The 25,640-nt window shown below is 53.3% G+C and overlaps 6 protein-coding genes across 6 annotated transcripts; 2 read left to right on the forward strand and 4 right to left on the reverse strand.

Moving 5' to 3' along the window:
- Positions 1 to 1,374: 1,374 nt before the first annotated feature.
- On the reverse strand, positions 1,375 to 2,644 carry CLUP02_08697 (V-type proton ATPase proteolipid subunit 2; the record flags this gene model as incomplete). The annotated part of the gene is made up of 7 exons (XM_049287681.1): positions 1,375 to 1,417; positions 1,471 to 1,641; positions 1,700 to 1,841; positions 1,916 to 1,954; positions 2,039 to 2,069; positions 2,181 to 2,558; positions 2,621 to 2,644. The coding sequence occupies 7 exons, from the start codon at positions 2,642 to 2,644 to the stop codon at positions 1,375 to 1,377; spliced, it is 828 nt and encodes a 275-aa protein (XP_049144824.1).
- Positions 2,645 to 3,993: 1,349 nt separating this feature from the next.
- On the forward strand, positions 3,994 to 8,628 carry CLUP02_08698 (CNH domain-containing protein; the record flags this gene model as incomplete). Its single annotated transcript, XM_049287682.1, has 6 exons — positions 3,994 to 4,118; positions 4,181 to 4,403; positions 4,492 to 4,641; positions 4,700 to 4,724; positions 4,860 to 8,488; positions 8,539 to 8,628. The coding sequence occupies 6 exons, from the start codon at positions 3,994 to 3,996 to the stop codon at positions 8,626 to 8,628; spliced, it is 4,242 nt and encodes a 1,413-aa protein (XP_049144825.1).
- A 2,522-nt stretch (positions 8,629 to 11,150) lies between these two features.
- CLUP02_08699 (uncharacterized protein) lies at positions 11,151 to 11,654 on the forward strand (the record flags this gene model as incomplete). Its single annotated transcript, XM_049287683.1, has 1 exon — positions 11,151 to 11,654. The coding sequence occupies one exon, from the start codon at positions 11,151 to 11,153 to the stop codon at positions 11,652 to 11,654; it is 504 nt and encodes a 167-aa protein (XP_049144826.1).
- Positions 11,655 to 12,242: 588 nt separating this feature from the next.
- CLUP02_08700 (uncharacterized protein) lies at positions 12,243 to 13,082 on the reverse strand (the record flags this gene model as incomplete). Its single annotated transcript, XM_049287684.1, has 1 exon — positions 12,243 to 13,082. The coding sequence occupies one exon, from the start codon at positions 13,080 to 13,082 to the stop codon at positions 12,243 to 12,245; it is 840 nt and encodes a 279-aa protein (XP_049144827.1).
- Positions 13,083 to 15,446: 2,364 nt separating this feature from the next.
- Positions 15,447 to 22,835, reverse strand: CLUP02_08701 (uncharacterized protein; the record flags this gene model as incomplete). The annotated part of the gene is made up of 2 exons (XM_049287685.1): positions 15,447 to 20,858; positions 20,913 to 22,835. 2 exons carry the CDS (start codon positions 22,833 to 22,835, stop codon positions 15,447 to 15,449), a joined length of 7,335 nt encoding a protein of 2,444 aa, XP_049144828.1.
- An 864-nt stretch (positions 22,836 to 23,699) lies between these two features.
- CLUP02_08702 (uncharacterized protein) lies at positions 23,700 to 25,094 on the reverse strand (the record flags this gene model as incomplete). The annotated part of the gene is made up of 2 exons (XM_049287686.1): positions 23,700 to 23,893; positions 23,948 to 25,094. 2 exons carry the CDS (start codon positions 25,092 to 25,094, stop codon positions 23,700 to 23,702), a joined length of 1,341 nt encoding a protein of 446 aa, XP_049144829.1.
- Between the last annotated feature and the right edge of the window lie 546 nt (positions 25,095 to 25,640).

Here is a 25,640-nt window from a genome sequence, read left to right on the forward strand (position 1 = left end):
CTAAGCGAGATCCCGACAAGAGCTACGATTCATCGACATGCGTGTTGGACACACATCGACGCTTTCCTACCGAATAATCAAGACCACGCGGAATACACCCGGTCCATTCGTCCAGGCCCTCCCATACCCCCTGAGAGCACGACCGCGTGTTACGTACCTCGCGTATATTCAACCCATCCCCTCCACCAGAATACACAACAAGAGACCCTCAAACCCTCCATATACCCCCTGGAATCCATTCCCGTCACCAAACAGCAGGCGCCCCCCTCGGGGGGTCAGGTCAAAACTGGCTGGGTGGTGGAGTGGTTCGAGTCCACGGACAGCCTAATCGGTGAAGGCTTAGAGGTCCCGTGTTCGAGTCCCAGCATGTGTACCTAGAGATGTAGCCCCCGTTCGCCACCGGGGGGGGGGGGGGGGGGTACTCTTTTGCTATTATGGTCAATCAAGTCTTCTTCTTTGGTATTGGCTCTTGGTGTTTACGATAGTCAGAGAAGTAAACTGCGATCTGTGTCCTCTGGCTAGACGAGAAAGTCGCGGGCGATGACACTGGTAACGGGCTTTACTTGTTGACACTCACTATTGTTGTTGTCGCAAATTTTGGGCCTTCGCTGGGAAGGTCCGTCAAGGCACGAAGGGATAACCAAAGCAAGACCTTTCGCTAGAGATGATGCTTTAAAAGTCTCTCGGTCACTATTGCACAACATTCCCATTTGCACGCCGAGCCCACTGTCGAGCTCACGATCATAGCCGGGGGAATAAGCTGAGAGTCGGTATGATATCAAGCTGAGGCTGCGATACGAAGTCGATTATGCTAGACCTCGAGAGCTTTGTGTTGCACAGAGTTTCTCTGCCTGGGAAGTAGTGTAGACAGTTGCCGACGTTGATACCATACTGCACATGGCTTTCCCACGGGAACTTTGGGGTGACGGAACAATAGGGATTCATGCCTCCTCCTCATCATAATGCCGAGCTACGTCGCTGCTCGGTCTATACCAGACAGCCGAGTTCCATGCACTTACTCGCGGCTCCACCACAGATTGGTCTGGCACATGTACCACTCATCACAGATGACGAAATCAAGTTGCGTTCGAAAAAATTCAAAGATACTGAAACCGGATGCCTATCATACCTTCCACAGCTCCCGAGACCATCTTCTAGCCCGTCATACATAAAATCTACACGAGGGTCCTGTTGTAACGCCGTGCCATATGCTGGTTTGGTCCAGAAACCACCCATACACCTTCTCTTTTGATGCTTCTTCAACCTGACGTCCGGCGGTTTCCTGGCTTAATGTACAGTTTGTTTCGTTGAAGGGTGGTGTTAAGTTGTAGTAAATTATCGCCGTTTGGTTTATTCGGGGAATTCGGGAGCTTCTTAGCCCTTGGACTTGGTGTTCAGGATAAGAGCGACAATGAGTCTACGCTGGTCAGCATCTATTCACCTGGCATCATCTATAACCATGTGACATACCCGTAAAGACCCAAGACTTCGCCGAAAATAAGAATCAGGACCATGCCGACGAAGATGCGTGATTGCTCCATGTACGAGCGCACGCCCTTGTCGCCGACGATACCAATCGTGTAACCAGCCGCAAGGCCAGTGAAGCCAACGGAGAGACCGCAGGCAAGGTGCATGAAGCCGCTATTCTCGAGTCAGCATACAGGATTTTGTTGTAATCATATGTCTTGTTGCGACTAACTTGAACAAACTGTAGTTGCTTCCAGCACCGGGAGGGACCAAATCTTGGGCGATGAGGACCGAGATAACCAAAGAGTAAACAGCAATGATACCGGACATGACGACGGGAATCAGACACTGCTGCAGTGTTAGCAGACGCTTTTCTACCGGGGTGTAATATTCTATTGGCATGCCTTCATAATGAGGTCGGGTCTGAAAGTTCCGACACCAGCAATACCGATTCCTGACTTGGCGGTACCATATGCGGCGCCGATGCCTGTCGAGGAGAGTCTGTTTAGTACATTGTCCATTTATCGTCGCGTCGGGTAAAAGCACAGCTATGCTTGCAGAGTGAACGTACATCCGAAAATCATGGCAGCCGCAATGCCGGCCTAGATTGAAGACATGTCAGCACAGGCTCGAAGGTAAATGCCGTAGCTGTCCGTAGCTTGCTGGAGTAACAGCTACTTGAGCAAGCAAAACGTCGGGGGGCGAGAGCTTACCATTCCGATGAACGGCGCGAACTTGGGGGCGAGGACAGAGTCTTCAGCCATGGTGGGCAAAACGGTGGTCGGACTCGATGCGGGGGATGCGTGTTGATGGCCGACGGAGGGGGGAGGGATATGCGTGTCGAGGATCCCGCGATGTTGGCTTCCTGGATCCAGGACCTTGGAGCTTGGTGACGGTGACGAGGCCCAATCAGGACTGCACTGTGGACAGGCTGAGAAACCCGTGACTCGGCGCCATACCGGCCCGACACACCAGCCCCAGTTCAACGGTATCGTGGCTGGTGTTGCATCTGAAGACTGAAAGTGTGGCTGGGCGGGGCTGGCAGGAATGGAGACGGTGCTCGAGTGCGGCGCAGCGGCTGCAGCAGCGTTCTCCAGGTGGCCCGTGTCTGACGGGGGTCTGGAATCTCTGGTTTCCTCTTATCGATGCATACCTTAGCCTTATCGCGGCGCATCATCCGAGCAGCGGGTGGAATCCCTGGGCTTTTTGGCCAACTTTCACTTCCACCCCCTTCGACTGCAGGTCACAGCTCTATCTCATGTTTTTTTTGGCGCATTTTGCGTTCTTCACTCACAGCCAAATGGGAGGGGCGGGACGTGCCTTGGCGTGATGAATACAATCAACCTTTTGTCGCGTCTCTTTAGCACTCGCGGGGAAGTGACTCTTCCGGTTGGATAAAGAGGGTAGGAGAGCTTCGAGGGACGTTGTTGATTCGAAGCCACCCCGAATGCCGACCGCAAAAAAGTCAAGCTGACCTCGAAACATGGGCGCATTGCAAACAAGAGACAGGCCGGGGGGCCTCGTTGTTGGCGTGCGGTTCTTGCATGAGGAAGCTCCATTTCTTCCGGCAGTCACGCTGCCCACCTCACGCGGCGTTAAGACGGTCTCCAGTCTAGCCCCCCTGTTTCTAGCAAAGGTTCTTGAATAATGAAGAGTGCGCTATCACAAGTCAGACATTGTTATTCTTAGATTTTGACATCGCCAGACCGCATGTTAGAGGAATGCCCAGGCCAGGCGAATCGACGCCTTTTAATATTAGATGCAGAGAAGCAGGGCGCTGCGTCTAATTCACGGGCGGAAGGGAGACGGTGGATCGGGCCAAGTCTCTCCCAAGTCCCAAGTCCACCTGTGCTGGCGTCTCGGTGGATCGTCCAGATTGCACGTTTTGGCGGTCGGCCGTCCTTTTTGACATTGACTGGTTTGATTGATCTACTGTCCTAGCACATTCGCGAGTTGTTGGCGTGCACCAGGCACGCCTCTTGCTCTCTCTGCGTGTATGTATTCCATACCGGATGGATCTGGGTAGCAGCAGCAGCAGCAGCAGCAGCAGCAGCAGCAGCATCAACAACAGCGAATGGAAAGGGATGGGCGCAAGTCGATCGCACAGCAGTTGTTGCCTTTGTAAGCGTGACCTTTTGTGGCACTTTCCTGGCCAAGCAAAAGAAGGGAAAAGAGAGAAACCCGCAGGCAGGATGCATCACTGTCCAACAGGCATACGCCGTCAGGTAGCATGACCGAAGGCAAGCAAGTAAGGTAGGCAGGCAGAGAGTCAGGCCAGTAGAACCTGGAATTACCTACCTACTCCGTACCTAAGGCAAGATAGATGAAGAAAGTGAAAAAGGTACCTTACATGTGCACCTCCCGCAGGAGAAAACGGCGCATCCAAAAAAGTACTCGTCCCGACCCTGACTAAGGTAAGGCGCCCTCCACCGACGAATACTTACTGGAGAGTACGTACATAGTGAATGCTCTGGACACCAACAAGAGGTGGTTGGTCCCCTCCCAGCGGTATCCCGTCCATCTTCCATGCACCACCGTACCTATCCAGACGGTAGACCTTGGGCTGTCTGCCAGTTTTGGTGCCGTCCTATCAAACTATCCCCAGCTTTCGACGCCTGTCCCAACCAACCTGGAAGCAACCCCAGTCTCCAGTTCCCGACCCAGTTCTAGCCCAATGCCGATGACTTAGCACCAACGACGACCAGTGACCCAGCAGCACCCTCTTCCACCACTACCACCACCTCCTCCACCACGAACCACCACGGCCACCACCATCCTTCGACTTTTTGCCCGCAACATTTCCTAGCCGCCAGCAACAAGTTACTCAGCATTGCTATCGCCTGCCCGCAAGCACAACTGCGCTGCCTTACCTTACCCGACGCTCCTTTTCGCATCATCTCGACATAAACAAAAGTTGCCAGATCTGCCGTGGCTCGGTTTCTTTTTCGTCGCCTTCCCTGTTTCCTTTCTTCTTCACCCCCCCTTCGACAATCGCCCGGGTCAGGGCCGTGTGTCAAGTCATAGGCCCATAACGTCACCCGGCCCATCCTGGAAAGGGGACGCAGAACACCTAGAACGAAGGGGAAACGAATAGCAACCACCAAAAAAATCCTCCCCCACGCTGGCCACCGCCTCTCCGCCAAACTGACGACCGCAGCGTCGACATCTGCCTCTGTCTTCGCCAATTGTGCCCTTTGAGCGGTTTGCGTGGTCCTGTGTCTCTTCGCCATAGTCGGCGGCCGTTGAGGCCTCACGTTGTTAGTACCACTCACTACACCTCTCTTTCCATCCTCTTGTACCACATTTTTCTCCACCTTGGCACACTCGCCATCTCTCCCCTTAAACCCAACCAACGACCAAAAGCTGATAAGGGCATTGTCGCCGACTTCCAGTTTCCTCCATCGAACCCATCATGTCCGACTACCGCGGCGACCCGAGGGGTCACTCGTCCAACTACCAGCGCGAAGCCGCCTACTCTAACATTTTCGGCGCCAATCCCCCGCCGGGACGTTCGCAGACAATGACCTCTTCTTCGATGCCTCCCCAGATGATGCCACAACAGCAGGGAGGAAGGACGCAGACAATGTCATCTTCCATGTCGTCTATGCAGCGACAACCGCCCCCGAGGGTGCCTCCAGGCCAGTACATGGACCGCGACCCGGGCTCTCCGAGAGGTGCTCCTATGCAGCCAAATGGCTACCCGGCTCAACAACGCTCAGCGTCCGGCGGCTATCAAGTGCCCAACCCGCAAGCACAATACATGCAGCAACAACAGGCTCGCCGCCCTTACGGAGGACCTGCCGGGCCCATCCCCCAGCGTGATGGAAGGGGGCCGCCGCCGTCCCAAGGGCAGTACGGCCCACCAAGAACAGCAGCACAGCGATTTTACCAAGGAGCAGGAGGCGCGGCGCCAGCTATGAATAACGATTCATACCGCTCGCAGTCTCTTGCTTCCGCCCCGAGACCGAACATGTACCAGCCTTCCTCAAATGGATACGGCTCACAACCGAATCACCAGGCCCCGGCCAATGCTTTCCGCCATGCTCCGTACAATCCGAGCTCGTCTCGCACAACAGCACAAGGAAGGGTCGTTCCAGAACGCCAAGACGATCGAGCCATGTCAATGACTGGCTATCACCCGCAGGACCGCGATATGCACCAGTACCAGAATTCCCACCAGACTATGAGTGGCCGGGTCATTCCGAATAGAAGGGCGCCCGTGGAATTGCCGGCCACCAATGGAAGTTTCGGAGGAGGCTATACACCAGCGCCAGGGTCTCAGACCAGAACGATGAGCATGGCTTCTTCAATAGCCGGTGACCCGAACAACCAGAGGACGATGTCGATGGCGTCTACGGTGGCACCAACGATCACGCCTTCAGAGAGCGACGCGACCCTGACGCATAGACCTTCTATGAGCAAGTCTATTGACGGTGAACGACCTCCAACTGGCAAAATTCGACCCCCCCTGGTTTATCCCGCATTGCTATCGCGAGTGGCCGACTGCTTCCGGCAAAAGATCATCACTGGCGACCGGACGAAGAACGAGCTCACGTATAAGAACGCCTTCAGTGGTGCCGAAGCTGTGGATGTCTTGTCGTACATTATTAGGACGACAGACAGGAATTTGGCGCTGCTGTTGGGACGAGCTCTGGATGCCCAAAAGTTCTTCCACGACGTCACCTACGAACATCGCTTGCGAGACTCCACGTCAGAAATGTACCAATTCCGAGAAACTCTGATGGAAGAAACGGAAGAGAGACCTGCGGTCGACGGTGTCTTTGTGCTCCTTTCCGAGTGTTACTCGCCGACTTGTACAAGAGATCAGCTCTGTTACTCCATTGCGTGCCCTCGCAGACTGGAGCAGGTATCTCGGCTGAACTTGAAGATCCAGCCTGGCCTGAAGAAGGAGTCTGAGAACGTCTCTAATGAAGATGATGTCGACCAAACCGATGAACAGAAGCTCTGGATCAACTCCGTTCCGAAGGAAGTGGCCGACAGCATCGGCGACAGGGAGAAGAAGAGGCAGGAAGTCATTTCAGAAATCTGCTACACCGAGAGAGATTTTGTGAAGGACTTGGAATATCTGCGCGACTTCTGGATTTTGCCTCTGCGCTCCAAGGCTTCTCCGATTCCTGCTAACAAGAGGGAGAAGGTTGTTAAGGCCATTTTCAGCAATATTGTCGATCACCCAAGTTTGCATGCTGTGAGCGCAAAATTCGCCAAGATGTTGACAGAGCGGCAACAGAAGAACCCGGTTGTTGGTGCTATTGGCGACATTTTCCTCGAGTGTGTACCTCAGTTCGAGCCATTTATTTGGTATGGTTCCAAGCAATTGGAGGCCAAGTTCGAATTTGAGAATGAACGATCCGCCAACCCCTACTTTGCCAAGTTTGTTGATGAGATTGAACGGCGAAAAGAGTCACGCAAGCTGGAACTCAATGGTTACCTCACCAAGCCGACGACTCGTTTGGCTCGTTACCCACTTTTGCTGGAAAACGTGCTCAAGTACACAGAGGACGGTAGCTCTGACAAGGAAGACATCCCCAAGGTGCTCAAGTTGATTCGCGACCTCTTGACGAGAGTCAACGCCGAGTCAGGAAAGGCCGAGAACAGATTCAACCTGAGGCGACTCCATGAGCAACTGCGCTTCCGGCCAAACGAGAGGGTGGATCTACGATTGACGGAGGAAGGCAGAGAGTTGGTATTCAAGAGTCAGTTGAAGAAGACACCGCAAGACGCGTCTGAGATCACTGCTTTCTTGTTCGACCACGCAGTCCTTCTGGTGAGAATCAAGCAGGCTGGCAAGGGCGAAGAAATCAAGGCATACAGGCGGCCGATCCCCTTGGAGCTGCTCGCTATCCGTGAAATGGAAGAGGTCATCCCAGGTTCCGGTGCCATGAAGCGATCTTCATCAAGCTTGCTTCCCGCCCTTCGAGCCAACACAAACGACAGTAAGAAGAGCGAAGGCTGGCCGATCACATTCAGGCACTTGGGCAAAGCCGGGTACGAACTGACGCTCTACGCGTCTAACCAGGCTGCACGTAAGAAGTGGCTCGAGTTTATTGATAGCGCCCAGCAACGTTTGAGAGCCCGCGCCGACTTCTTCAACACAAGTGTAATCTCCACAGGCTTCTTTGTGGGCACAAACCAAGTCAACTGCGTTACGCCGTACGATGGTGGCCGCAAGTTGCTGTACGGCACGGACAATGGCATCTACCTTTCTGATCGCAAGAGCAGAGATGCGATGCCCAAGCGTGTCATTGAGACAACGAGCGTCACCCAGCTTGATGTTCTCGAGGAATATGGCCTCCTTCTGGTTCTGTCTAATAAGGCGCTTTATTCGTACCCGCTTGGGGCATTGGATCCAAACGAACCTGCTCTCTCGAAGCGACCCAAGAAAATCCAGAGTCACTGCAACTTTTTCAAGACAGGCATCTGCCTCGGCAGACATCTTGTGTGCTGCGTTAAGTCCTCAGCTCTCTCGACTACAATAAAGGTGTATGAACCCAACGATGCTATGTCGAAGGGCAAGAAGCAAAAGGGCTTCGGCAAGATGTTTGCTGGACAAGACGAGCTCAAGCCGTTCAAGGAGTTCTACATCCCCACGGAATCATCGTCGGTACACTTCCTCAAGTCCAAGTTGTGTGTGGCATGTGCCCGTGGATTTGAGGTGGTTTCACTTGAGACTCTTGAGACGCAATCATTGCTCGACCAGGCAGACACGAGTCTCGACTTCGTTGCAAGAAAGGAGAATGTCAAGCCGATTCATATTGAGCGCCTCAACGGCGAGTTCCTCCTCAACTACTCCGAATTCTCGTTCTTCGTCAATCGTAATGGATGGCGCGCGAGACCTGAATGGCGGATCGACTGGGAGGGTACACCGGGAAGCTTCGCTCTTAGCTACCCGTGGATTCTGGCGTTCGAGCAGAACTTTATCGAGCTCAGGAACATTGAGAATGGTGCTGTGCATATTGTGCCGCACAAGAACATTCGGATGCTGCACAGCAGCACGCATGAGGTAATGCTTCCTGTCTCCCGCTTATCACGCACCTCACTGACAAATTACAGATTATCTTTGCGTATGAAGACGAGAAGGGAGAGGACGTTGTCGAAGCCATCGATTTTTGGAAGAGCAACAGGAGATCCGAAATCCCTTGATTTCACTCCACGAGTGAGCTGTTTCTCATCCGTCTTCCGAGGGGAAACATGTTTTAAAGATCGATACCAGAGTGATTTGACTCAAGAAATTCTTTTTCAGCCGTATCCGTGGCAGCCTTTTGGCGATGGAGAGGGTTGCGCTCTACCTGTTGGGCGCCAATCTCCGGGGCCGACGGTGTCGGGGGTGATGTTTCATGTAGAAGGGGTGAAGGCAATCCTGCTTCGCCGTCGATACGTGGTTCTATTTGGCATTGTTGTTTCTACTTGGATGAGGATTCTTGTTCGACTGGGAAAGCAGCTCGTCCGCATGCAAAGGCTTGGATGTGGAAGGGCTTGCCAAGGGAGTAGGATAGGACTCGGGAGAGAAAGGATGAAGGGCGAGGATCTGAGGAGAGAAGGAGAGAGACAGGCGAGCGGCTGGCCGGAACAATTCGAAAGAAGTTGTTCCCATGCAAAAGATGCTTATGTATCGCGTGAACGTGAGGAACGTGAGGCGACGACGATGAAGGGTAGGAATAGGGGGCCATGGCGAGGGGGATTATCTTACGCATTGTCGTTTGAGGTTTGGGTCTGCGTTGCATACGGTGGTGCGTGGGCGGTTGGATTGATGTTCGAATCTTTGTAATTGCATGAGCGTGTTGGAGAATAAGATCCGGATGTTTACTGACATTGAATTTCTTCCTCCACTTGCGTGATGGGTAATGGTGTGTGTCCACATGCGATATCAAGTTTTCGAGGAAGGAGAAGCCTCTTGTCCCGTCTACCTTTGGGGAATCGAACATCATGCAGGAGGAATGTGATGTGAAAGTTACTCGATGGGAAGGAGAAAGGATGTATGGGCACCGCTCGACTGTTCTGAATTCTCATCTGAGGCAAGTGACAATATGGGAGGGCCTTCGAAGAGTCGGTGTATTTGGTGAGCTGCGCAGAGCCTCAGCTAAAGCTGGTTTGCATATCATATTCTAGGGCGCTGGTATATAATGGACGGTTGGAATCACTTGCTAAATGCTGGCAAGACGATCCAAAGGGGTCGTACCGTCCGTCTTGGGCGGCGGCTTATCATCGGTTTCGTCGCAGAAATCATTGCGGCAGTTGAAATATATCTAGTAAAGAAAGCTACGCCTCTATTCATCGACCTCCTTCTTTGTCCAGTTCTCAGCTCTACTTACTGTCCGTGTATTAGGAGGAGAATGATATCGAGGTGTGAGAGGGCAGCTACTGGCCGTGATGCCTGTCATATTGGGTAGCATGGAAATGTATGCAAAGCAGAACGATATGCTACATGCACCAACCCAGAAGATACCTTCTCGGGGACGATGGGGCGAGCTACGAACGCTTCTACGACGAGACCAGCTAGATTTACCCATGGGTTGGTAGTGTCCACGGCGGTGCCTATAAAGCAGCTGCTAAGCTGATGGAGAACTACAAATTGGCCCAGCTGGCTGTGCAACGCATGTGGATCAAGCCTCATGATCCGATCAGTCTGGATGCACCGATTAAGTCCCCCACCGCCGACCTTTATACACCGGCGCCGAAGACCATGACATGCAAAGAAGCCTTAGATTAGGCTTTGCGAAAGGTTGAATACAGCGGGACTTGAACCGAATGAGATAATAGTCGCTATTTGTCGCAGAAGAGCAGCGTGAACTAGTAGAGCTTCCGATGGGTAACCCAGAACTCGTCACAATGTAATAAATATGTGTACGGCATTCCTCTCGCATAGAATCTCCTTGTCTGTAGATCAAATGGAGAATTGCGAGAATTAAGAAGATCCTGCCTAGGAGTGGTGTTGTCAATCCGCAAAGCCAGACCTATTATTCATGACATGCCTGCGATCATGTAAGCCAACGGAGGTGCACTGCTTGCGATTGATATAACCTTTTCGCATTTATATATTGACAAACGTACTTTATTTCTTTGGATTCTGTTCATGATTAATAACCTGCAGTTTAAGGAATCGTCAACAAAGTACTCGTCTGCAAAGCCTCCTTAATCGGGAAGTATCTGATCTCCATTCTCCCACGTTCCTTCCCTGTGAACTTCAAGAGTCGCACCTGCCTTCTCATCAGTAGCTCAGGCAACTTCAACCCCCAGGCAACTTCAACCCCCAGGCAACTTCAACCCCCAGGCTTTCCTTCTCCACTTGGAAAACAATTGATCATTCCCTGCTTACTTTTCACCCTCTTCTTCTGCGGCAAAGCGTCCCCTCTCATCCTCATTCTCATTATGCCACTATCTCACACCTGCTTGCCACAGACCAACCTTTACTCAGAAAACCCGACCGGAAAGGCTTGCAACATGGCCGAAGAGGATCATCGATGGATGATTGAAACCGGCAGGTTGTCGGATTTCAAACTCATCTGTCGGGGAGAAGTGATCAACGTTCACAAGATAATACTCGCCGGCCACTCCCCCCTCTTTGAAACTATTTTCAATGACGATTTCCAGGTTGCCCTATTCCAGTCATCTCTATATGAAGCAATCATAATTGACACGTCAGATAGCAGAACAAAGATGGCGTGATGGTTCTTGAAGACGTTGAACCGGAGCTTATGCGTCACCTCCTGGACTACTTCTACAAAGGCACCACTGAATGGAATGTCCCTCAAGCCGATTTGGAACTAAATGTCCGGCTCTGGATACTCGCCTGTCGACTCCAGGCCAGAACAGTCATGTTCACTGTTGAGAGGCGGATTATGACTGCGCTGGAGTCCTACGAGAGCAAGGTCCGTGTTCTCGTTTTTATCGACAAGGTCTTCGCGAACTCAATCTGTTCCATGTCTGCTCTGGGATACATCGCTGGCGAGGCTGCCTGGGCTCTATTCCTTGATAAGAAGCGTCCTAAAGCAGCAAACTCCGTGAGCTTGGCGTCAAGAAAATACCAAAGGCTGGCAAACATGATGCTCTGGTGGTCTTCTCAATACAACAACTTCACTCAGGACCGTGGCATAGTCCAGGTGGTCTCTACTGGCCAAGTAAGAGAAGCCATTCTCACCGGGAAACTCACACCAACGTCGAGGACTTGAGAAGCCCGATTAAGAAGAAACTCCATCTCACGGTTAGGTATCTGTTTCTCACTTTCTTCTCTTCTGATATATTTACTGACTTAGTGAAGCAACAAACCCTGAGGTGAATCATCACAGAGCTGCTCTGTTGCTCACTGGCTCATGCCAAGCACAAGATGCGCTATGATATGCTCGGAAGGAGGTTTATGGTCATTCACTAGGGAAGTTTTGGGGAAGGGAGACGAGGCAAGACGAAGAATGTGAGACGCCCATTATTTCTAGCGAGGCATACATTCTACCTTCATTCTTCGTAATCGCAATTTGTCATCAGTTCAACAAGGCTCAGTGATAGAGGCAGGATAATGATGCGAGTAATCAATAAGAGAACAGCTTCATATAGTTTCACCGACCAGAGTGACTCGTGGTTTTTACCATGCTGTCCATGAATATCATGACATTTGAACCCTAAATCGCGAAATTATACTTGTCATGTGAGTTATTAGATTCTAACGTGGTATCGAGCCAAAGTGAACACAAGCGCCGTCATGCAAACCATGAAATCATCATCCCCTGTCCCCAGTATCAAAAGAAAAGACACTGATTCCTACTTCATTTCTTGGTACCAGCCAGGTGCCACTCAAACACCTTTCTGAACCTCTCCTTTCCATCGCCTTGGATCGTATCTCCGTGGCAAGGGATGAGCGTATCAAAGTCCCACGCATCGATCCTCTGGATGCTCTCGTTGAAGCTCGGCCTGTTCTTGCTGCTCATCACGTACCACTGGAAGCGCTTCACCCACTTGACGTCGCCCTCGGTAGTCTGCAGGCCGCCAAACAGCTTGTTTCCGAAGCCGGAGGAAGTGTCGCGCTCGCCTTCGGGCGCCTTGGAGTACTGCTCCCGCGGGGGCAAGTTGAAGAGCAGATCCGCCTGGATCAGGACGCGCTCGGGCTTGAAGTAGAAGACGAGCTCCTTGTTGGCGTGGGCGTCGACGTACTCGTACTCGAAGTCGGCGTCAAACTCGGGGGTGATGGTGGTGCCGCGCTTCTCGGCACCGTCCTTGAAGACGACGAAGAACTCGTCCGACGTGTTGATCTTGGGGTCGCCCGTCTGCTTGGCGCGCTTCTGCGGCAGGCCGTCAGGGCCGATGATCTTGGCCTGCGGGTAGGCGGCCTTGTACTCGGAGATGAAGATGTGGTGCTCCATGTCGGGGGCGATGATGTAGGCGAGGTTGCCGCCCTTTTCGGCGATTTTGGCTTTCACGGCGTCGGTGAGGGCGACGGGGCTGAAGACGGCGAGGGAGCCCGAGGTGAGGCGGACTAGGGTTGCGCGGCCGCCGATTTTGAGGGTGCCGAAGCGGGAGAAGGGGACGGAGAAGGTTGTGATGTTTGGGGTCAGGTCGCGGATGACCATGACGTCTGCCGGGTTTTGGGGGATGAGTTTTGAAGACATTGTGAGGTTGTGAACTTTGTCTTTGGCGGATTTGAGGGGGTTGGTGTGGTTATCTTTGAGTTGCTGCTCTGGCGAGTCGAGGGTGTGTTGGCCCTGGGTTGGTGACTGCGAATTGGTGTTTGTGTTGTTGGTATGAGATGAGGTCCCTCCTGCTGATTCTTGCGCTTGGGAACGAGCTTGTGGGTTATGGGTTGCTGTGAATGCTCTGCGATGGATGCGTGAGGGGTTGAGGGTGCGGGCGTGGGCTGTTATAGCCGGGTATCTTGATAGTCTCTATATGAGGAACGTGATTAGAAACGCGAACGTGCGTGACGAGGTGTGAAATAGTAAATCTTGAAGCTCTTTATGAGTTGTGTGCTCAGTGAGGAGGGTGATCGACTACCCATATATGAGGTAATGGCGGGCGGCGGGCTGCTGGGATGAGGCAAGTTCACAAGCTAAAAAAGCACGTACCATTTCAAATTCGATGTATGTACCTTACGGCAAGGGTCCAAGTCCGAGGGAGACGACGTTCTAGAATTGGGGAGGTGGGAGGGCGCGGGAGTGGGGGATGCCGTCAGCAAATTGGGCTCGCCAGTTTTTTCAAGAGGTGACCTGGGAACGGTTTGATAGGTGATTGGGATGAGTTCCGCGCAGGAGAGAGATCGTCCGGGTGTGGTCGGGAAATGGTGCTGAGTCGGGGGAGAAGACGTTTCATGGAATCCGATGGGGTGACCGGCGCATGGGAAATGAGATTCGAATGCCTTGTTCGGGTCGGCCGAGCTTTTTCTTTTCAGCTGTCCTATGAACTTCTTGGTAGGACCAGACCAAACCAAACCAGAACTCTTCTTCTATTCTTGTTTCGGCAAGCTTTGCCCTTTGTCTGCCAATCTTTGTTCCGCATTCTGGTTGTGTCTTGCTGTATCCGTAGACTCTCAATCTCAATGTGTAATTGATGTCGACTGACGATCAGCCTCTAGCTGTTGCGAAAAGTCTCTGTACAAACAATTTGGATTGACATGCGAATGCGAATATATCAAATTGGTGTTCCATGGGTGGTCAGTTGGGCCTCCGGACCAGCCGCGGCGGGTGCTTCTGCAGGTTGCCGTCAGTCAGAACGTTGTTTCCCACCACAGCCCACTGACAGGCGCTGGGCGTGGCCCCCCCAAGTCATGACATCACTGGCCGGGTGGTGTGAGGTGGAACCACATCAGAGTGACATCTTCCATTGCGCCCTACACTAACTAACACTGCCGCGCTGTTAGTAAGCCAGGCGCCAGCAGCCATCTGTAACAGCATAATAGTGTCTTTTGCTAACCCCAAGCTCCAATTCCAGAAAAGAGCTCGATATTACTCGGCTTGGTATCTCGCGGCCGAGGTAGAATCGGGGACGGCGGATCGTAGACGCCGTTCAAGGCCCCGAACGAATGGAGTTCGATGTGCTGGTCCGCTGATGCAGCAAGTGCCGGGCCGGGTGACGGGATCCTCCTTCCTAGTTCCTTCACTTAACTTGCTTGTCTTGGTAATCCAAAACGTTCTCCAGCTGCCAGCATGCAGGCGCGCTTGCGGTTCCGCGAAACATTTCCTCCGATTCCTTTCCTTTTTTATGGGAACCGGGGAGACGAGTCGTTCCGTTGCAGAGCAAGAGGTGCAAAACAGAACAGGTACGGGGCCGAGGCACAGACGCCGGACTAGACCGAAAGTGGGAATCTTCTGGAGAGCGGGGCGCCCGGGGCGCTAGGCCCTTTTCCGCCCCGTAAAGTGCGGCTTCTTTCCAACTGGAAATTGGACGTGAATGACACGACATGGGCCTGGTTCCCCGAATTCCAAATCATGCGTCGCAGAGCTGAGCGGAGGTCATCGTCAGTTTGTTCAATGGTCACTCACTGGTCGGTTCAGCTAGTCACGCAAAGCCCTTTCGTTCTCGTTTTCTGTCAAGACCTTGTCAAGAGCGGACACACGGATCGTCGACTGGTAAATGATGCCATGGTTCTCAAAATCTCTTTGCCTTTGCTATTTCCCAAAACAGTATTCATCCGTACAACCAGTGAACCAATACTCTCAATTCAATCATGAGGTAAGCAAATACAACAAGTCACAGAAAGTTCCCGACACCGTTGAACTCCGTGGAACCCTAAACCGACGATCCGAACAATTGCTCCATGCAGACTTCCCGGACATGCACACGCAACACCGTTTATCGTTTGCCCATCATCAGACGAAAAGCCTCTACCACACGCAACTTTGCTCACTGCCAAAAATCTCCGTCTACTGACAGATACCCCGCCAAGACGCTTCCGAGGGATACCCTCTCATCTGCCGTCCTCCGCCTCCCGCGCCTTCCACGGGCACAAACTTTCACGCATTTCTTTTCTCCTCCAAACCTCAAAGTCCCCTCCTGATGCCCGCCGCCCCATCGTTAGTAGTAATAGGCGTAGGAGGCTCTGTCGTAGAGAACCCAGAAAGCCGCATGTCGATCCCGTCGAGACCCCACCACCTGGACCGTTCCGGATGCAGAGCCCTCTCGACATAGTACGCCCTCGTGTACCCGTTGGCCATATCGTAGACCTGCTGCACGGCCCACGTCGCCATGAGCGCCTGGTACAAGTAGTAGAACCAGTATAAGGTGATCGCGTCCTTGATCGCCAGCGCCACGAGCTTGGGCGACGGAGTCGTTGGCGGACCCGGTCTCCAGCGCCTGCCGGGTAGGTAGTAGACGGCCGAGTAAAGGCTCCCGGCGACCAGCCAGTAAAGCGTCTGCTTCCACGCCACCCCGTGGATGCGTATGCAGCTCCAGAAGGCGAGGAGGAGGCGCGCGAGGTAGCTCAGGCGCGGGTTCTCGATTCGATTTCTCGTGTCGCTGTCCATGTGCAGGAGGCCGGCCAGTCGCACCAGGAGAAGGCCGTCGTCTTCGGGGACCTCCGCCGTCTCCGTTCCGGAGGCGGATTCGGCGGTCGTTTGGCTTGCGGCGCTCCTCATGTTGGCTTTACGACCACAGCAGCGTCTGTATTTGGCGTAAAACGTGACGAGGTCGTGAATGACTTCTTGTCTAGCCGCTATCGGCCTGCCTGCTGAATCGCAGGCCCCAAGGCAGGGACAGCCACACATCCTGCCGCTTCCTGTCCGCTTCTTGCCGGGTTCTCGAGGACCGCCGCTGGAACCTTCACCGTGGTTGTCATCATCATCGTCGCCGTCGTCGGGATCATCATCAGGACCACCGGGTGCGCCTGCGCGCTGTTTCCCCTTATCCTTCTTATCTTCCTCAGGCTTTTCTCCAGATGTCCCCTCTTCAGTAGCCTTCAAGTTATTCTCATCTTGGTCGATCATCAAATCCACGTTGACACGAGCTTGCTCCTGCAGCTGCTTCTCCATCAGTGCCATCCTCTTCTTGGCATGTTGGAGCTGCATTCTCTCGGCCTCCAACTCCGTCTCGCACAACCTGAGCCGCTGCCTCTGAGAAGCCAAGATCTCTCTCAACTTGGACTGCTGAAGCTTCATAGAAGCGTCTCGTTTAGCCAGCCGGTCGTCAAAATCTCGCTTTTGCTGGCGGACTTGTCGGTCGTTGAGATCTCGCAGGTTCTTCGACTGCCTCTCGTACTCTTTCATTGCGTCAACGAACTCCTGTTCTCGCTCCGACTCCGCCTCAAGAGGGAAGTCTTCGATTTCTTGGTAGTCGGGGACGTCCAGATGTAGAGCGTTGGTGATGCGCTGTCGCATCCGGGCCAACTTCTGTGCGTCGGTTCCCGATGTACCCGCCGTGACGTCCAGAGCCCGTTCCATGTCGGTCGCCAACGTCCTGCCTCTGTCTACCAACTTTTCGTTGGCCCTCCGCAGCTGGCGGATTTCTTCTTGCAGGTCCTTAATGGTTTCGACGGTACCATCGAATACGGCGCTCTTCGTCGACTGCTCCTCGGCAAGCTTCTTCTCCAGCTTCGCGATCTCGCGTTTCAACTTTTCAGTTTCCTTCTTTTGCTCTTCGTAGTAGTACACCGTCTCACGGATCTCCTTGTCCACGCCGTCATCAATGGCCTGTTTCTTGTCTTTTTCTAGCTTGCTGATAGTCTCTTTCAGCTTTTCGTTCATATTCTCCAAAGTCGATGCGCGGGCATCTGCAGCAAACCGCTTGAGCCTCTCGTCGTTTTGTCGCTTCACGGCTATCTGTTTAAAATCTTCGAGCTTCTCTTCCAAGCTTTTGTTCTCTTTCTTGAGTCGCTGCGCCGCTTCTGCGAGCTCATTGTCAGACCGGCCTACGAACTCGTTGACCTCCCTCGCCTTGAGGGCGGTAATTGTCGCGTTGGCCTTTTCGAGCATGATCTTGAGCTGTCGGGCTCTGCTGCGCAGGAACTCGTAGTTTTGAGAGTTGATGCCGTCGTGGATGAGGCCCTCGATGGCATAGTTGAGACGCTCAAGATTGCTTTGGACATTCTCACAACTCATGGACCAATCATTCAGGGGGTCCCAGATGCTTCTCGGGAGGTAGGAGGGTAGGATTCGATCCGTGGTGGGAAAATTGAAGAAATCACTTGATGCCTGCGAGGAAATTTCGGTTACGAGGTCGTCAAAGGCGTTGTGACTCTGGAATGCCCGCCGGGACTCGTCGTTTTGGCTGTCCGGGCTGGCTGGCTGCGCGGCAGTAGACGATGGTCCCGCCTGAGAAGATCCTGGGCCTCCTTGATCCGCGGGTGCGCTGGGGAGCGGATGTGCAGAAACGCCGGAAGGCGTCGGTCCTGGCTGGTTACGGACGGGATCGTCGGCGACTTGCAGATTCAGCGTGGCCTCCATGATGGTATTTCGAGCGTACATGCAAGCACGTTGCTCCCGATATGTTTGTGTCAATATTTCTCGGATGGCATATACGCGTGCCTCCCAAGGAGTCCGCTTGGGTGACCCATACTGATCGATGTCTCCATCGACGGTGCTGTCGCCCGAACTTCCTGGATCGCCGTCGTCGGGGAATCTGTAAGCCTTCTTCTTCCCTCTCCACTTGTCCAGGTCCTCTGATGAACGATTCAATGAAGGGTCCGGGGGCAGTGGAGGTTCGGCGACGTTCGGCTGGGTGCCGGCGGCTGAGCTTGGCCCGGCGACGGTGGCCTCCGAGCCAGCCAGGTCTCTGACGGCCTGTCCCACGGCCCTCCGTTCTCGTTGGAGCTGCCGGGCTGGCTCGCGCGGGTTGCCGAGATCTTGGTATAGCCGGTTGAAAATCCTTCCGTAATGAGCGATGTTCCTGCGCAATATCCTCCCCTCTTGCGCTAGGGTTGCATCGGCCTCATCCCTCATCCTCTCCAATGCGACAATGGCTTTGCGGAGTTTCTTTGAATCGTCACCGGGGTCCGGTCCGTCTATATCAAAATCATCATCGTCGCCGCCAGAAGGAGTTTCGCTACTGCTGGCAGTCACCCAGTCGCCAGCCTCGGACTGATGAGGTTGGCTGTCACCATCACTCCCGCCGGCGTTGTTCCCGCCGCTATTCTCGTTGGCTGTCGCGTTGGCTATCGTGTTGGCCGCCGTGGTGGCCGCCCTAACCTCGATCCGTTCGAGCCTCTCTTTGTACATGTGAATCTTCTGCGCGAATTCGTACAGCTCGTCCGGGTAGTTCTCAATGTTGGTCTCAAAAAAGTGCCTTTTCTGCAAGCCTAGTTCGTACATTCTAGTACGAGCTTCGTTGAAGGCGTCACGAAGCTCTACTAGGCGGTCAACCTCATACTCGTCAGGATTTTCTGGTAGCTCCATTTTCCCAAGTGTGTCGCACAGCCTCTTGAAGAAGGAATCAAGTTTGTCAGCGGTGGCCGACTGCTTTCGTATCAGGCTCTTGAATGCATCTTGGAACTGCTGGTGCATGGCTCTAAATTCAGGAGGGGGGTCTTGGGTGCCTGATGTCGTCCCCAAAGTCCCCTCGATGGGCGGTTGATGATCGGGGTTCCGCGTCGAGCTCTCGACCGGCGGCGCGTAGTGAGTCTGCGTGCCCTGGTGAGAGATCATGATCCCGCTCGGCACGGCCGTGCCCGACAAGACCCGTGTCAAGCCTTCGTTCTCGCTCGTCAGAGAGAGGACTTGTCTTTCGAGCCCAGCCGACTCCCTCCGGTGGTCCTCTTCCAGGTTCTGGATCTTGAGTTCGAGGGCATCCACCGTCTTCTGATGTTCATCTTTGATCTTAGCTAGATCAGCATTCTCGTCAGGCGCTTGGTTCCGACTCTCTAGTTGTTGAACTCTGAGCTTGAGCTCCTCTATTGTTTTCTGTTGAGCTTCGATCTCTGTCGGATTAGCACCGTCGCCAGCAGTTGAATTGCGGCTCTCCAGGTCGCGAAACTTGGACTCGAGGCCATCCACCACTTCCTGGTGCGTAGCTTTGGTCCTCTCCAGCTCAGTCTCGCCCACCTCGGCTCTCCTCTTCAAGGTCCGAATCTCATTCTCCAACCTCTCGACGGTTTTCTTGTGCTCCGCCATCCACTCTTCTCGCAATTCCTTGTCTTTCTCAACTAGCTTGCCTTTGATCATGTTTTCGAGGTGGTCGACACCCTCTTGCTCCACTATGAGACGCCTCTTCAGCTCACTGTCGTATCTTTGATTTGCAAAGCTCCATTTATTCCGGAATTCGACCACCTTCTCTTCAACTGTGCGTACTTCCGCATTGAGGCGCTCGCCGTGTTCGCGGCATTCGTCGAGAGCCTTCTGCTTCGCCTTCAACTCCTCTATCTTTTCCCTGAGCAAAAGAACATTTTCTCGTATTTCTCCATCCTTGTGTTGGATTTCTTCGTCCTTGCGTTTGATCTCCTCAATTTTCTTCCTCATCTCCTGCTCGATTTCTCGTAGTTGTTCCAGGAGCCTGACGTTTTGTTCTGCAACTTCGTCCGCAGAATCCATGTACGTCTTGAGATCCTCCTTCAATGCGTCTCTCTGTTGGGATAATTCCACCTTTTCTTCCTGGAGGTGATCCCTCTCAAGAGCCAGGCTGTTTCTTTCTTCCCGAAGATTCTTGGCATCCTCATGGAGGCCTGCGACCATCTGTTGGATCTCTTGCAGATCTCTGCGGCTCGCTGCCTGCTCGCTTTCCGCTTTGTCCACGCGGTCTATCAGGTCGGCCACCAGCTTGAGGTGTTCTCTCGGGTCGTTCAGCGAGCTCGCACCTGTGCTCGATCCGTCCGCTGTGGCAGCCTCTTGTGCCATCTTTTCTTGCGCCAACTTTTCTCGCGCGCAGGCGTACATAGCCTTGGCCTCAGCTTTGCCCAGTCTGTCGTGGACAGCGCTTAACTGCCCCTTGAGCTGCTCAGAGACCTGCGACATGAACTCTTCCATCCTCTGGGACCTCTTGAGCTCCTTTCTTCGTTGCTGGAGCAAAACTTCCAGGTTCTTGATCTTCTCGTCGGCTTCCTTGCGATTGGTCTCGAAGTCTTGTTCGTCGCGCGCCTGGATAGCAGATGGTCTGTTGGCTTCTCCCTTCGTTCGTTCAGCATTAGATTCGTGCTCCTCGATGGTCTGCTCCAACACCCGTGCGCTTGCTTTGAGTTCCACAATCTCATCAACAAGCTTCTTGGCCTCATCTTTGAGGTCTTTTATCTTCTTGTCAGCTTCCTTACGATGATTCTGGCACTCATCCAATGCGACTTTGGTATTGCGTAGCTCAAGGGACACGTCCCCTTGGCCAACCTTGCTTCCCTGGGACCCCTGAGTACTGGTCAGTATCGCCTCAAGAATGGAGCTGCTTGAACTCACTGCCGAAGAAATTCTATCGAGTCTGCTGAGTTCATCCTCGATTGTCTGTAGTGTGCGATCGGGGCTACCCTGGTTCTCTTCCGGTTCCTATGAATCCAATTAGTAATTCCATCCAATCTTGCGAGGTTCGATTCAGCTTACCACGGAGGACTGGCTGTTGAATTCTCCAAGCTCCTTCGCGAGATTAAGCCTCTCTTCAGGCTCGCTCTCGGTCTGCGATTCTTCACATTTCGAAGCCACCGCCCCAGAAGTCCGCTTGGTAGGCGAGAACAAATCATCAGAAAGTGACTGCGAAGGCTTTTCATCGGAAAGCACGACGGCATGAGGGTATCTACGGAAGCCGTCGTTGCCGTCGCACACCAAGTCCGCTAGCCTAGCTTCCTCTTCCCGCCAGTTGCTGTACAGGTTGCTGGCGGCATCGTCCATGGCGAGGCCGTAGAAACCGACAACCTCTCCGATGATGTCCCGCATATCGTGCATGGGAACGTCTTGCTTCAGTGCCTCGTCGCGTTCCGTCTCTGCCTGGGCTAGTCGCATCTCCAAGTCTGAAACCTCGCCCCTCGCATTGTCGACGAGCTTGCGATACTCGGCAAGGGGAACATTCTCGTGGTCGACGGTGAAAGTCATGTTTTCCACCTCGATTTGTGCTTGGGAGACTTTCCTGGTCTGCTCCGTCAATTGTTTCCGAAGGCTCTCTACCGTGGCTAGCGCTTCCTTGACTTGCTTTTGGTGGTCCACCAACTGCTTTTCCATATAGGAAACGTCCTCTTCGTGCCGCTTCTCCTTCGCCTGCCACACGCCCTTCTCTTCTTCGAGTTTGCGCTCCGCTGTCGCCCTGGCTGACATTTCGGTATTGAGCTGATCACGCAGCTTAGAGATGGTACTCTTAAGCTCTTCCTCGTTCACTGGAGGAGCCATTTGTCGGATGCGCAATTGAACTTCATTGAGCTCTGCTGTGCGATGCTGGAGTGCAATCTCCTTCTCGTTGCACTCATTCTGAGCTGTCTTGAGCTGGTTTTGATTTGCTTCCAGGCTCGACTTGAGTTTGTCTCGCTCGTTGATACACTTCGTGAACTGCACCTCGAGATCTAATGCCTTTTGCTCAAGTGGGCCAAGTTCGCCAAGTTTGTCAGTTTGCGTTGCCACGATCTGTTGCAATGCGGTCTTTTCCCCCTCAAGCTGCGTGTGTGCTTGCGTCGAGGCCTCAAGTTTTGAACTCTCGATCTGAAGCTTCTCTTGCCACGTACTGCATTCTTCGGAGACCTTTGAGGCAAAATTCTTCAAGAGTTGCTCGCATGTTATGGGCGCCGGCTCCTTGTTGACTAGATGAAGAATGCCGTGTGATTCCGCGAGGCCTCTTAAATAGTTTCTCACATCCTCGAGCCCTTTCGACTCAGTCGACTCAATTAGCTCCGCAGTTGGTGCTGGATTGCTCGATTGAGTTTCCTCGCCTTCTTGTTTGGCCAGCGGAGTCGACTCGGAGGTGGTTGGAGCCGGACCCTTCGGGCGGCTTGTCTGCCTTGCTTGCTGAACGGGAATAGTGCCCCTGGAAACGCCGGGGTTGCGACGCCTGCCCCTGGATACTGAACCATTGCGCCGGGAGACGCTTGAGCTTCCGGAGGCTGAATCTGACAGCAGTCCTTCGTCTAGACCTCGACTGACTGGAAGCCCTGCTTCGCCTGCAGGACGACCAGAAGACACATCCTGTATGGCTGATACGGGCGTAGCTGGTATTGGGAGATCATCCCGCGAAGGGCTTGCCACGCTCCGCATATCCAACTTCGCTCCAGTGATACCCCTCCCAGCCAAAGCGGCCCAGGAGACTCTGGAAGGATTTGCTGTGTTTGACGAGTCACCGCGAGGCGCTGATGATGTGGACGCCCTGCTTCCACTTCGCTGTTGCTCTCCATTTGCTGGAGGTTGTCCGGAGCCCTGGTCCGATGAAGCCCGCACATCTAGCTCATCTTTCGCAGATGTTGCTGTAGTTGGAGGTTCCTCCCGAGAAATCGTTCGACCTCGGGTCACCTCACTCTCGGGAACCTCATCGCCCATCTCCCCAGCCATCTCTCTCGGTGCCAAGTATGTCAGTTTTCAAGCAAGGTGTACTTACAAATTCTCTCATATGATCTATGATGTAAAACAGCAAGGAAAACAAGATAGAGAAAGATAAGAAGAGGAATGAAATCAACAAAAGCTGCCCAAAGGTCTTTGATCTATGCGGACACGCCGTACTTATGCCATAGGTTGTCTTTGGGATGGCGAACTTTGAGTTGGCCTTGAGGAGTCCCGAAGTAGGAAGCATACTCGGAGTCATTCCATCGACATGATACAAGCATTCGACTTCTAGGGAGGAGCAGATTCTCCCAAATCGAGGGAGATGATAATGCGTCCGTTTGCGGATCAGACTGCCCTGGTCAGTGCAACTCCCATTCAACTCTCAACAAAGCTTACAAACCGGAATCTGGAAATAACAAGTCAAAGGCTCAATGTTGAATAAGGGAGCGTGGACCAACAATGAGTACTCTGGAGTTGGTCAAAGACTTGCGGACGTGCACATCCCTTGGAATCTTAGACTGTCTTTGTGGCCGGTTCCCCTACCTCGTCTTCGCCTCAATGACCTCTTGGTACCTTACCTTATGACATAACACAAGGTTAGCAAGCCCGTTCTGAAGTTTCGGCCAGTCGGGGACGGCCCAGAGCGTGATGGTGCGGAGGGCGTCAGCTGCCCCATTAATTCATTGCTAGGTAGGCCAAACAATTCCCCCATACTGGCGTCCTTGAGAATATTCCTCCAATCCTTCGTTCTGTAAAACCTCCCACAAAACTCCATTGCAACATTTTGACCTGGTATTCTATATCGTCCTGCACCAGTGAACGACGGAACTAAGATGCTATGCCGAAACGCCAGATACGCCGTTTTGTCTTTCTCTAATTGTACCATCCCCTGGCACCGGGACCTTGCGCTGTTGCTTCTTTCCGATGGGTGATCATCGGCTCCTTAATCTCAAATGTGTCAATGATATCTTGCCATGTTTGCATGTCCATGGAAAAGATTGCTTGCTGCTTCGCTGTCTCACGCTTGACTGTGCCGTCCTCGTTTGCGTCTCCATTGCTGATGGGATCTGAAGTCCAGTCAGTACAATCAATGTCACATGTTCAGATGATGACCGGCTTACTGAGAGAGGGGTACTCGTCGCTGTCAAACTCGATGCCAACCTTTCCATCACGAATGAGGAAACTGACGTAGAACATATTTTCCACCGTTTGGCCAAAGGACTTGGGGTTGACAACGAAACGAAGTAGGTCAACACCGCCTGTATCCCGTAGACCGTACTTCTGCATGAGTTGAATCTGCTCGGCGTCGTCCATTTCGGTGTTTTCGAATATTTCAGAGAGCTCCGTTTGAATGCTGCTTTGCACCTTGTCCAGCTGCTTCAGAATCTTACCGCAGATAGCGGTCAAATCATTCTCCTTCTTGGCAAGGTCCTCGACATTCAACACCTCGGGTCTCGTCTCTTCCAGATTATTGGGTCTGAAGGGAGCGGTGCGCTTCGAGATCTTGCGTAATTTCTTCTCAACGGACAAGGGACCAAGGAGAAAGCCGGGCAAGGCTGGCCGACGAACATTTGGTAAGGAAGCGAAGCGTCCGAGATGGCTCCAGTTGAAGGCCTCGTCGTTCCCTTCATCCTCATCATCGCGTGTATTGTTATTGGTGCGGCGTCTCCGTCTTTGTGTACCGGATAGCTCTGGCGCCTCATCGTCTGCGATTCCACCGGCTTGCCGCATGTAGGTGCAGCACTTGGAGACGAACTCATCCACATCGACACCCTCGGTGGAGCTTCCCTGCATCAACCTCACGGTTTTGCGGTACGACATATCGACGGCGCTGACAAGCAGGCGAGAGTCTATTGTCGCCTCCGCAGTTTGCTTCACGCCCCTAGCAACGCGCTGAGCCATCATCAAGGTATCCTTCAGACCCGTTGAGCCTGGCAGCATGTACTCTTCCATGTTTTCGTTGATGCCCTTATGAAGGTCTCGGAGCTTTCGTTGGATTTCTCGACGTTCTTCCATTGGTTGATCTGGGTCATAGATGTCCGAGTCGTATCCTTCTTCTTCTTCTTCTTCTTCTTCTCTCTCAACGGAGCGCGTAGCTCGGCGACGTGCGGCATGACCCCCATTTTCCGTGTCTGTACGTTTCCGCTTACCAATGGAGACATCGCGGCCTTTGCCTTTGTCTCTCGCGGCGAGATGACCGCGCGCAGGACGGGGCGCATCATCTTCGCTCGACTCGGGGGAGGACGAGCCTCCAACTCTCGCCGGCATTCTCGATGTTGACCGGTTTGCTTGTTGAGGAGTTGCTGTGTGTTCGGTGTTATGGTCGTCGAGGATTTTGGCTTGATATGAGGCAGGGCCTGGCGTAGAACCAAAGAGTGCGCCTTCTGCACGATGTTCGATGACGAGTTCGGGTGGTTGTGCAGGATCTCACGCGTGAATTTGCGACTGGACATGGAAGACGCGACAGGCACTTCCCAGGCGACCCTTCCACTCAACGCGCTCCAACAATCGTTATCGCACCCATACGTGCGTGGGGTGAATGTAGGTGGCTGAGGATGACGGGCTTATCGATAAGATATAGGTAGGTCTGGAGACATGTGGCTGAGGCGGGGGTCGCAGACGACAGAAATCCACAGCTTGCTAGCCCATGCTGGGATGTACTGCCTACCTAATGCACTCCACTGGAGCTTCCCACAGTCAGCCGCCGCCTACCAGTGCTTATCCAGTCTGGTGCAGTCAGTGACCCCAACCTGCGCTACCTACCCACAAACACATGCAACCGCTGTCTGTCGCATTCGCCGAACGACATTCTGC

This window comes from Colletotrichum lupini, chromosome 4 (assembly GCF_023278565.1).
Source record: "Colletotrichum lupini chromosome 4, complete sequence".
In the NCBI taxonomy this organism is placed as follows: domain Eukaryota; kingdom Fungi; phylum Ascomycota; class Sordariomycetes; order Glomerellales; family Glomerellaceae; genus Colletotrichum; species Colletotrichum lupini.